General features: G+C 47.7%; 1 protein-coding gene across 2 annotated transcripts; it reads right to left on the bottom strand.

Moving 5' to 3' along the window:
* Positions 1-504: 504 nt before the first annotated feature.
* Positions 505-12,657, bottom strand: UBFD1 (ubiquitin family domain containing 1). Of its 2 annotated transcripts, XM_082856240.1 has the most exons (7): positions 12,610-12,657; positions 12,095-12,424; positions 10,997-11,205; positions 8,308-8,373; positions 8,041-8,146; positions 4,146-4,228; positions 505-1,668 (listed from the first exon to the last, which is right to left on the bottom strand). In XM_082856240.1, exons 1-7 carry the CDS (start codon positions 12,632-12,634, stop codon positions 1,558-1,560), a joined length of 930 nt encoding a protein of 309 aa, XP_082712366.1. In that variant the 5' UTR covers positions 12,635-12,657; the 3' UTR covers positions 505-1,557. The 2 variants fall into 2 exon arrangements, with proteins under 2 accessions (XP_082712366.1, XP_082712367.1); XM_082856241.1 differs by lacking the exons at positions 505-1,668; positions 4,146-4,228 and adding an exon at positions 6,347-6,757.
* Between the last annotated feature and the right edge of the window lie 64 nt (positions 12,658-12,721).

The following is a 12,721-nucleotide window of genomic DNA, read 5'->3' on the forward strand; positions in this document are numbered from 1 at the left end:
GACTACACCACGAAAAGCAAGAGTCTGTCTGGATGGGCTGGATTCCTGAACTACAGCTTAGAAGGGAAGGGCGCAGAATATCACCATAAACTGGCTCACAAGGAATAGTCATCTTAGGCGAACACATGCTAATACATTTCACAGAATGAGGGGTAACAGTCTAGAATCCAAAATGTGAAGTTTGGAACATCTCTCACCAAACCTTACTATGAGGGCCTGCACCAGTGAGACGAGAATTGCAAAGACAGCAGCAGAGCAACAGCGAACAGCACAAAGGGTATCATTCACCAAGAGACCGTCCCTCATTCCAGAGTCAACCAAGCCATCGGGAGACAACAGAACTTCACGTGGACGAAGAACATAAGGGCTAAAACCAGAAGAGGGAGAGCTAATCACGAAAGCCATTTATCCCATTTTCGATGTTTAAATACATCGGCCAACCCACTAGGTCAGATGTCTTCTTCTTGAGAAAGGCAGCATCTCTGAACCTGGGATGAAGGACACTTGAACATAACACATGAGCAGAAGGACCCAATGGAGACGCGTAACTGAAAGAATCATTGGACTGCTGAAGACTTTCTCGAAACTTCTAAGGAAAGAAGGATCTGGGTCTGTGGCTGTAGGGCTGTGTAACTGGCTTCCACCTGGCTCCTCTCAAAGAGGTCTTTGTCGGCATACCCAGGCACACCCGGTGCCAGGCTGGGCCTCAAAGCCGAATCAGTGAGGGCTGCAGACAACCGTCAAAGCAGCAGCGGATCTCCCCAGAGATTGGGGCCCAAAGGGCAAGACGTTCAGACAGGAGTCACTGCGACACACTCTGCTGCTCAACAGTCACCACGGCCAGTGTGAGCGACCCCGACCAGACCCACAGCTCTTCCTCTCCCGCCTAGTGCTCACGAGCAGCAGCGTGGCAGGAGGGAAGCCAGGAAAGGAAGTGGTGATGAGGTACAAAAGGAGGAACTGACATCTTTGGGTTTTTAAAACATAAATTCCAATCCAGGAAGTGGGAAAATAAAAAGGGAAAGAATTCATTCTGAATCAATGGACAGAGAAATATGGCTTACTAACCCCACATTCTGCATACAATTTCATATAAGAGAGGGAAAAACCCACCCCAACTCATCACAACGCAGTCCAAATGTTTGCAACCAAAGAGTCATGAAAATATTTCAGGTGAAATCACTTAAAAAAATAAGAAAGAAACCAGAAAGCTTTTGATAATTGCTTTCTAAACAAAATTGGTAGATCTACTCTCAAACACACTTAAGAGTATTCCACACAACATGTTCAGAATTCAGATTTATTGATTTCCACCATATTGACTTTTAAAAATGGTATGAAGCTGACTGCAAGAAAGGGAACTGGTGATTTTAAGTTAAAATTAAGCTAATGGTGAAAGTACATCACCTCTGGCTTCAGTCACCACATCACCTTAGATTGGATATAGATTTTTTTTGAACAAAGTTCCAGAACTCTGAAATCCAGGGATGCTGCAGGCCTCTCCCAGCAATGTCCTTCACTTTGGGTCAGTCTCCTGGGCCAGAGGTGAAAGTGCTTTCAAAAATACTGCCATTTCCCCAGCACAGTGTCTTTGATTGCATCCACATATTGAGTTGGAACCCAGTACACCCAGTAGTAAGAGGCTTCCGTGGGGCCCAACTGAAACGCCTGGAAGGGAAAAAGGAAAACCAAGCGGTACTTCAGAGGTCGGGAGACTGAGCAGGCAGCACAACAAACACGGGGAGGGCTGAGAAGTGAATTAATTAAAAGGGGAAGGGGAAAAAAAACTGTGCACATGGGGAGCATTCTCCTGTCAAAAATAAATGGATAAATAAAACATAAAAAGGTGGGAGAGTTAAGCATAGCCGATCCTAAAGCGGTGGTTCCCGAACTCGCGCGTGCAGCAGAGCCAGCTGGGGGCTTGTTAGAACAGAATGGTGGGCTCCAGCCCTTAAAGTTCCTGGTTCCAGAGAGGTGGGGCGGGGCCTGAGGATCTGCATTTCTAACAAGTTCCCAGGTGATGTAATACTGCTGATCCAGAGACCAGTTTGAGAACCACTGCCCTAGGAAAACTGTCACACATGCAGGAGGAAACAGACATGAGTGTTCAAAGCAGCACTGTCAGAAATGATAAAAACCTGGAAACAACCTACATATCCATCAGTAAGGGAACGCAAAATTAAAAGTGACCTACTCGTATGAATACTAGATTTACTTTTACAAGGTATGAACTGGATCTAGAGTTAATACAGACAGATCGTAATGTCGAACCAAAAAAAAGCAAGTTGCAGAACGATACATACCATGATACCATTTATGAAAACTGAAAAAACACAAAACAATACTGTAGCTTGGTCATGGATATACGTGAAAATAAATGCACAGAGAGATGGGAAGGATCCACATGATAAATCATGATAATGGCAATGGGGGGAGGGGAAGACAATGGGGACATATTCACTGCTGGTATATTTTCTTTTATTTAAAGCAAGATTGAAAACAAGTTACAAAATATTTACAATAGTCATTTCTTGGTGATGGATATATGGGTTTGTTATAGTACTCTCGGTCCTTTTCTATGCTTTTTAACATTTCTCTAAGGTGACATTCCCCCCTTTTCTAAGGTGACCTGTGAATCTAGCTAGTGAAATGGCATCTGCAAAGAGGGAAATAAACACTTTCATTAAGACAAAGGCCAAGGTGCTACTTAATGGCGTTTAGAAAAGAAATGGGGCGATTAGAACCCACCTCTGCCAGCAATGACTCCAGAGGGAAATCAGCATTTAAACTAAATACAAAGGCATTAGCCATCCACACCACCTCCTTAAAAGATGTCCAAAATGGTCCACTCTACTTGTTTGAAATCCTTCTTCCCAGGCTGTCTGAAAACTGGGACTGCAAACCCTACCGGGTCAAACTGGTGAGACAGATGTTTCGAAAGGGAGTGAAGGGGCCCAACTGAAAATATTAAAATCCAACTTTTAAAACAGAAAAATTCACTGAGCAGGCAAAACGAATCACCTGCAATCCTTTAAAGACTACAGAGACTAGTGGCGGAAGGGCCACCCGAGGGCCTGAAAGGAGCCTGTGTCGTCGTCGTCGCCACTGCCCGGAGGACACCCATGAGCTGTGCACCCAGGGCTGCATGGCCAGCCATGGCCTGACGAAGCCCCTGAGCTGACAGACCCCGACAGGGCAGCAGAGGGGACACGACTGGCTGACCTCCTAGAGCCAGGGGACCTGTCATCTGCCCAGAGAGAACCGCCATACCTCGAGATCCCCTTTTCCCAGACCTCCCAACACCTCCCTGCGCCGTGAACCCTGGAGGCCAACCCGCAGCCCAGACCGCTGGCTCCTGCTCCTCCCTGGGCTGGGCCGCCGCCGCCGCTGTGGTTACATCACTGTCACCTCCTCAGCGAGCAAGGGAGGCAGCCCCGCCCACACCCTATCACCGCTCAGCTCAGGTCCCTGGCACAGCAACTTCGGAGCAAGGTGGCTGAACTTCCTTTTTAAAGCAGTCCCTTCAACAGTGCTGGGAAGACAGGTGTCTGCCTAAGCTGCTCAGGGAGTCTCGCCACGGAACTCCTGCTCTGTTCTGCAGACCTGGGGAATGCCTCCAGATGTGCTGTCTGGGAAAGAGCAGCCGCTCTCTTTAGAGCACAGCTCCTTGCTTAACCAGGTCACAGACTCCACCCTCCCCACAGGGTCCTCGGCCACTCGAGGGCTGCCCCCTGGGATAAGCAACATCACTGCAGAAAGGGGCAGCCTGGTGGCCTCACAGACGCCAAGGCGAGTGGGAGGTTTTGTTTCATACGCAAGACAAAACTTAAAATGAAGACCCACAAGCCATTAACCTCCTCTTTATATTTATTTTCCTGGTCTAAAAACAAAACATTACAGATATGAAAGATGCAGCAGAGATAAAGTGTCTCCCCTTTAAACTGCTGGGGGCAGGGTGCGGTTTGCAAAATAAACAGAACGAGGAATAGGTCACGGATTAAGTTCTAAGAATGGGAAGACAACATGAGGGTCTTAACCCTGCGCGTCTTCTCAACACTGAGTATTCTCCTCAGTGAAACATCCATCCCCTGTTAGAGGAGCAGAAGCAGGAGTCTAGGGAGGGCCAGGCCACGCCGGCTACTTACCATCATGTGGTAGTCTTCGTGTCCTTCGATAGGTTCACTGACCACATTTTTAATGGAACCCATGGGCAATTTCTCAGTCCGCTCTAAGTTAAGAGGGATTACAGTGATTATTAAAGGCCCCCCTGCTCTACTCCTGTGACTCAGTAGTCCCTCCTCAGGGCTGGTGGCTGGGGGAATCTCTCCCCACCCTCTAGGGACGACGGGAAAGATCTGGTCAGTGCACCTCCAGCCCTGCTTGGGAGTTGGGAACTTCTTAGGAGCAAATGGGGAACTGGACTTGACAGAGGTATATTAAAGGTTTCTGAGAGCAGAGGTATAGCTTGCCTGGTGTTACTCTGTAACGTCTGATGATTAATAAACACCCAAGAAATTCCTCTGCACCCTTATTGCCAAGCCCAGCCCTGGCTGAGGTCTTTGGCACCTGGGATAGCCAAGGGGACCAAAAAGAGGCAACTGCATGCCCCTGTGACTTGTACAGGAAGGGGGATGCTTGGGGCTTTAAGACCAGTTTCTATCCCTTGATCCTGCTCACTCACCGCCCCCCCATTCCCTCCCTTGGTCCCCCACCCCTCCAAATACACACACTTGAAGAAGTTCTCTGAGAGCATTCATAACCTCTTATGATTAACACTCTAAATGCCACTTATCACATGGGGTGAGAAGACATTTTGCAGCAAGTTTAAGGATGGCAGGTAAGAAAGAGGAGGCAGCGAGGGATACCTGGAGTGAGATGAGACTGGAGGTGAGCTGAGGGCAGCAGAACAGGGCTGGTGGCAGGAGAGGTGGGGGCACCTACACAACAAAGCCACCGCCCAGAAGCAGCAGACACCTCAGGGAGGAGTTCTCAGCACATGGAGAAACCAAGCTGGAAAACTCATTACAGGCTTTGCAGAAAGCAAAATCTGGAAAACGAGTAAGTTGACAAAACAAACCAGGAACTCAGAGCCCTGACCTGTCGTCTAGTTGGTGACTCGAGACATGTTACTTCCATCCTGTGGGCCTTGGTCTCTGAAAAATGGGGATGAGGAGATGGGACCCGAAGATGTTCATTCAGATTTTGACTTTCATTGGCTCTAAAACAGTGACCCACAGGTAGGACCTGACCAGCACTTATCTTTAAGATGGAAACTTTTAAAAACATCAGCCATTTTGAATTGTCCAGAGATTTCACGCAAAAATATGAACTTCTGGCTTCTCTTGAAAACACAGAAGATTCAACAATCCTGGGCCCACATTCCTGAGTGACAGCAATCAGCTAGATTAGAGACTCGAGTTCCCTACAAGCAGGGCACATGCTCCCCCGAGGCGGCTCCACGTGGTCACAGGTCCCAGTTCCTGCCTGGAGCTCGTTCTTCCCCCTCCACTGGGCCTGAGGCTGTCAGTGCTGCCTTCTACACACGCTACCGCAGAAGCCCCTGAGTGCCACTCGGTAAAGCACCCCATCGAGAAAGAGGCCAACTAGCAGCTGGGATGGTCACGTCAGCAGAAAGATGAAGCCAGTGGCTGGCAGCCAACTCCCAGAACAAGCTGTCCTCCTCGGACAGTGCTGAGGACACCCAGGTGACAGGACTACTGGGCTCCCAAGTGAGAAGAAAGCCTGAGGTACACTGACACAGCAGTCTGGGTGGGAATGGAAAGCCTGGCCTTGGTCAACCCTTGAAGACATGAATGTTCACGGCCAGGCTCTTTAACAAGGCTAGTGAGTAATGCGGCTCTCAACAGCTCTGAAGCCCTGATACATCAAGATTCTTCTAGAGCTCTGCCTTTGTGCCAAAGCAGAAAGGCAGCTGCTCCTACAAGCTGAAATAAAACCTCTAACTCACGTGTGGGAGGTTCTCTTTAGCCCCTGCAGTTACGATGTTGGCTCCTATACAACTTCATAACCTGAAAACACTCCCTGAGGAACCAACGAACACTGACACACTTAGTCCTCGTCCAGCTCCCCTGCCTGCACCCACCCTCTGGGCCAGCATCCTTAGTCCCTGCCTCCCATTAGGCTGCCCGAGTGAAAGTGCAAGCCTAGGAAGAGGCAGGCTCTCAGCAAGTCAATGCAATGGTGGAGAACTAAGCAAAATCACCTGCAAGGTCATGAATAAGTGACGACCTGACAGAGGCAGGGCAGCTCACAATTAAAAAAAACTGATGATGTGACAGGCTCTGCAGAAAAGAATGACCTGCTAAAGGGTTCAAAGGCCCCTGGGAATGCTGGGAAAGCCCTTAAATATTATGCACAACTTGCTTTGCCCATGCAGTTAGAGTCGAAAGTGAAATGAAGACTATAGCAAGGAATCATAAACTTGTTAGAAAACTCAAGCATTTTGGCCATTTCAGTTTTTGTTCATTTTAAGAATCAGGATAGGGTTGAAAACAGAAACATTTTCATATTTCACATGATTAAAATCTCACTCCCCATCACCCCTACTCCAATTATTTTCCATAAAACTTTGGTCCCATTTTAAGCAGAATCATACTAAATGGCCTGTCCCTGAAACCAAGTAACCTCAGACGATGAGATCCCCTATACTTCTCTTTACCATTTACCTCGAACACTGAATACCTACAGTGCTGGCCAGAAACAGGTGAATTAGGCATGTTCGGTTCCCTCCAGGAATCTAACAGGGGGACAGACAAGTCAGAGAGTAATGAGTGCTCTGAGGATATAACGGGGCTCTCTATGAACAGAAGGGGCAGCAATTCATTTGGAGGGTGGGGGAGATATCAGGGAAGGCTTCATTAGGAGAGCACATTTAGGTAGGACCTCAGAAGACTTTGTTAACAACAGGAATGGGAAATAGGCATTCTGGGTAAGGGCACAGCAATGAGCAAAGACATGAGCTGTGCAAAGCACGGTGGGAAGCTCAGGGAGTGATGCAGTTGAAGTACGTAGGGCACAACAATGCAAGTGGGGCAGGAAGTGAGGTCAGAAACTTAAACTGGGCCCCACCGTTGAGAATACGGGACACTGTGTTTAGGCATTTGAACTTGGCCTTAAAGAGCACAAGGTTTTTGAGCACAGGAACCAGTGAGGAAAAACCAGTACAGAAGATGGGCAGGACAAAAGAGATCCTGGATGGGGCAGGGATATAGGTTAATTTGCTTTAACAGACCAAGATTTGAGATGCTAGGAGTTAACTGGCGCAACAGAGTGGCAAAGAAAGGGACATAGATAATTCTGGAATGTAACTGACAAGACTTTGAACCATCTGGGGGAAGGGAGAGGGAGGACAGTCAGAGACACTTCCCAGCAAAAAGCAAGCCTGATTCACAGGCACAGGCAGGGTAGGGGCGGGGAAGCAGAGGGCAACCAGGCAGGGAAGGAGGGGCAGGTCCCTAGTACGGGGGCAAACTCTGATCTACAGGAGCCAGGCAGGTGACATAAATTAATAAAGCTGGCTACAATAAAAGATAAATGAAACAGTGAGGACTACAGCATGGACCCCCTGAAACCACTGCTCAGCTCCGTCTGATCGTTGCCATGTGAAAATGCAGGTCCAGAATGGCTAGATCTTTTGCTTCTTTTCAAGAGAAGCACAAAAAAAAAAAAAAAAAAAAAATCAGATCCAGTGAAACCTCCCGATTTTCACAGATTGTGTGTAAACTCATAAAACCCTTGTCTGTGGACTAGACCTGGCCCTAAGGCCACACGTTTGGAACCTCTGGTTTTGGCTGCAACTGAAGAGCCAATGTCTGATGGATTGGCCCTGAGATCAGACTAAAAAGAATGAGGGAAGAGGGTCCAAATAGAAGGCGAGCATCAAAAAGAAAAACTGAAAGCCAGGAGCACACAAAGCACAGTGGAGAAGGATTTCAGAATGAGGAGCAGAATTGCACACAAGGCCACGCCCTGCAGGGTACGAGAGGCAGTGAGCCAGGAAGAGGTGAGAGCAGTCCGTACCTTTAGTGCCGATCCACAGCTGGTCTTGTTCTAGCTTAAAGGTAAGTCTCACTTTTCCCCCGGACTTATTGTACATGCCAGATAAGGGTACAGCTGGCAGGCGCTCCTGGAGACACAAGAGCATGGTAAGAGAGGGAGGAACCAGAAACAAGGCGAGACAGGAAAAGAAGACGGGACAAGACTCGAGGACCTGATTGCAGGAACCTCAGGAAGTCAGAAGGTGAGTCTGGTTCCTTTTCAGAATGCTCACAAAGGAGTTCGGCTTACCTGGGCACCCTTAACAGACGGCATCACATCTTCGGGTTTTCCTTTATCCAATACTTTCCTGTGTTGCTATAAGTCAGAAGAGATAATTAAATGAAACAGCTGACTGCATTTTATCTATTATTACCTCTTTGAAAAAGAGAATGAAGAAAGCCTTAATGTTTTGGTTCAAAAGCTTTTTGTGACTACAGATATGGGCCCTTTGACACTACAGAGCAGTGCTGTCCAGCAGAAATTTCCATGATGGTAATGTTCTATATCTATGCTGTCCAAAACAGTAGCCATGAGTCACCTGTGGCTATTAAGCACTTGAAACGTGGCTAGCATGAGTAAGGAACTGAATTCTTAATATTACTGAATTTTAATCAGCCGCATGTGGCTACCACATTAGACATCAAAGCTCTAGAGCAATCAGGATTTCCAGATTGCTAATTCAAATAAACTCCACTTCCTTCTCCCCCTCCCCCGAAATCACCACTGAAAGAATTAAACATCAAGATAAGACCACAAAGGGTGCTTGCTCTCCTGGCATGTAGAGAACAGGACAGCCGTTTCTGTCAACTTAAACTCCAGAGAAACCTACGAGGATGCTGACAATCAGCTTAGCTGCCCTAGAAGGGGCACTCCTTCAACAAATGGAGACTCAGTCCATTGCACAAATCTTCCCCATAACCCCACCCTCAACCCCAGCTAAACAGAAAGCTCAGGAGCCACATTTCCAAAGAGAAATGCTGATTACTCTAAAGCCTGACATTAAGAAGTCTCTAACCCCACTCCCACCTCAGGAGTCTGAAGCAGCTCATTAAGCGTTCTAATTAGGCTCATGGCCCCCTAAAACTGTTTCTGTCTGGCCCAAATGCCTGAGTCTTGTTTCCTCTCCATCTTTGGCTTTACAAGTACAGTGGCTGTCTGGTCAAGCTAGAACTGTAGGTAACAAGTGGGTAGAGGGTAAACATTTAATCGAATTTACGGACCAGGTGGCCAAGAGCCAGCTTAAACCCGCACGGGCATGGTGGAAACCCTCTGGCAGGAATAAACTCAACACTGCCAGACTACTAGCAGAAGGTCACTCTACGTATCAGCCCTAGATTCTTGAGCAAGCTGACGAAAAGCCAGGAGAACGGGTCCCTCTCAGTAGGCCACGTTATGCCTCATAACCGGCATCAATGGAACAAAGCTGCGTGGATTAGAAGCCTAACTGGACTCATACCTCACAAGTACCTTTTGAAGAATTTTCCCTTCACTGTGGAGAACACTTCTAAAGCCTGTTAAGCTACCATTAGTAACTCAAAACCTGTATTTAAGAGGCATGTTATGCTCCAAGGGTGTAACCAGTGGGAAGGCTCATTCATGTCTGACATGTTCCTATTTGACAATTTCATACATTGCGGCAGAGGAAGATATGAAAATGGAAATGCACTCATTTAGTTACAAGACATTATCATCCCTTTAGAGGCAAAAGTATCCAAATAAACACATTTTAGATGTTAATATAGGTTTACAGTCTCTTATCTGAAACCCTAAGGACAAATATTTTGTACTTTATAAAGTCTAAAACTTTTAAGAATTTTATAAACGTAATACAGTTTTTCTTTTTTTGTCATAATATGGTTTTAAACTACACTACATAATATTCTTTGTGAAGTCTAGGACAGTACCTTGTTACCAAATATGTTAATATTTCTAGGGCAAAACATGACTATTCACACTAATTCTGATCAGGTTTTGCTGCCAAATTTATAAAAGCACTTGAGTTTTCAGACTCTTTTGGGGTTCTGGAAGCACATATAAGGGATTACGGACCTGTAACAGAAAATTGTGTCCTTCTCACTGTTGGCCATGTGCCTTGGTGCCTAAGGTCACTGAAACTGATGTTGGTCAAGGTTGGTTTACTCTCCTCAGGATACAGATTAAGTTGAGAATATCTATTTTCCTGGAACACATTAAGAGTAGCCAGGAGACTCCATAACTACAGGTGGGGTTAGCTGGGTGATAAGATCACAAGTGATGGTTCTTCCAATCAGTTCCTTCCACAGTGAAACACGCTTACTTTTCCCAATCACAAAAAAGAATCTGAATGGCTACAATGAGCACAAAACAGGCTGGATCTCTTCCATCCAAAATGACCAACAAAGCATGTAAAAATTCAGGCCCCCGTTTCACAGACCAGGAAGAGGGAAAAAAGAAAATCAGCAGAGTTATCTTCCTAGTCAGCTTCATTTGGCTTCCTGAAACAGTCAGTTTTAGAGGAACCTCTGAAAGCTATGGATTTCCATGCCTATCCAGAAAAGGGCTTGTTGACGTGAGGGAAGCCACAAGCCAAAAAAACAAATGCAAGCACTTGTGTAAAATGGAGGATTAATTCCAACAGTGGCATTTTTCTCTGGCACTAAATAGGAGAGAAACCCACATCTGCTTCATTTCAATACCTGGTCTAAAGCCTGCCTTTACAAAGGCCTTATCCTAAAGTAGATAGACTTGAGACACACTGACCCGCCAGATGAGACAAAGATGCAAATCTCAGGTAGTTGTCACCTCCACTCAACAGCCAGCCGCACCCAACTGCTGCCATAAATTTCCATCATGGGCCCTGTCCAAAAAGGAGCTTATTCTAGAAAGGATACAACCAGCCTAGGCTTGAGAGGACAAAGCCTCACACTTCCCAGGACCAACAATCACACGACAGACTCACTTTCTGCCTGCAGAGAGGCTCCTTCTTGTTCTCTTCTGCCTTTGCGTCCTGCTGGGCAGCATCTTTGGGTGTGTTTACTGCTAAAACATCATTTATCGTGGAGCCAACCACCATGATCTTGGCTCCACTGGTGACTTTTATTTCTCTCAACGTCTTATCCTCAGGGACAAGTCCCTTATACATGACTTTCTGCATGGCAGGCGGGAGACCTTGAGAAAAGGTAGAGGACAGTGAAAGGAAGAAACGAAAAACATTCTTGCACAACAGACCCGAAAGTGAATACTGCTCTATTGCCAATTACTTTTGTGCACTCAGGCAATTCACAACCTCTCTGAGTCTCCAGAACTTTATAAGAGTAATGACAATAGTTCCTTCTGTACGAACTCGTTTTAAGGACTAAGATATAATAAATACGGAGCATTTAGTGCAGCACCTGGTATTTAATAACTGATCAATAAATATCAGCTATTATTCATTCCAAGTTGTTCCTCAACCATCTTGTAACTCAAATATTAAGTGAGAGTCCACAAACCTCAGGGATATAGAAACCAATAAGGTTTCTGTTTTTATGGAGCTTACAGAATACGTGCAGAAAATGTAAAAAGAAAATCATTTCAGATGGCAAACTGCTGTAAATAAGAAAAAACTAAGTAACACGAGCATCTGTGAAGGGGCCAGCATGAGAGCCAAAAACAGTGTTTCCTAAACTTCCCTTATTAGAAGTACCTGAGGCATTTGCTAAAAATAATTCCTGGCCACATTCCAGACCCACTGAATCAAAATCTCCAGGGGGAAGGGCCTAGAAGCTGTAAATTTCACAAGCGCCTTAGGTGATTTTATTAGAGATGTTGGAAGCACGAGTTAGAAACTTGGGCCGAAGAGTCAGAAATGGACTTGAATCCCAGCTCAGCCACTGACTAGCTCTGACTTCGGGTCTCATTTTCCCCACCTGAATAACAGGCACATTACTACTTACTTGGGAGGACTGTTGTGAGCATTGAGAACGCTGATGCAAGGAAAGAGGCCAGCGCGGTGCCTAGCACGGCGTCAACACTAGGTAGGTGAAGTGGGAAAGGCTGTCAGAGCCACGGGGATTACCTGTAATCGAGTGAATCTTCTGTTTTAGCTCGGAGCCTGTGCTATCCAGGGGAAACTTCACGTCGTGCTTAGTCTTGTTCCAGATGATCTTCAGGTCCACCAACTCCCTGCCCGCGCCGCCGCCCGCGTCCTCGCCGTTGCTGACCGAGGCCTGGGCCGCGAGGTCCCCAGGGGGCTGGGCCGGGGCAGGCTGCAGACTGCCTCGCGCGGCGCAGGAGTCCTCGGCCGCCGCCCCCGCCGCGGCTTCGGCCTCCAAGCAGCTGAGGGGCCGCGCGGGCCCCTCGGTCGCCACGGTCTCGGCCTCCGTGTCCATGCCCGGTTCCTCCATGCCTGCAAGGGGGTTAGGGGGTGGGCGCTCGCCGCGGGCTGGGCCTGGGACCGGATTCTGCCCGGGCGCCCGCCGGACCGCCGCTCCCGAGCCAGACTGCTCCCCCCGCCGCGCCAGGCCGCATCCCCCAGGGGCTCCCGCTTCACCTCGGCCCGACCCGGGCGCCCGCCACCCCCTCCACACTCACCATCCGGGGCTCCGGCCGCCGCCATGATGATTGTGTACAACACCCACCGCTCCCGCAGAGGCCGCCGGGAAAAGGCGAGGGGGCTGAGATTGGCCCCGGTAACAGCCCCTAA

The sequence above is a fragment of the Leucopleurus acutus genome (assembly GCF_964270905.1).
Source record: "Leucopleurus acutus genome assembly, chromosome: 16".
Lineage (NCBI taxonomy): Eukaryota > Metazoa > Chordata > Mammalia > Artiodactyla > Delphinidae > Leucopleurus > Leucopleurus acutus.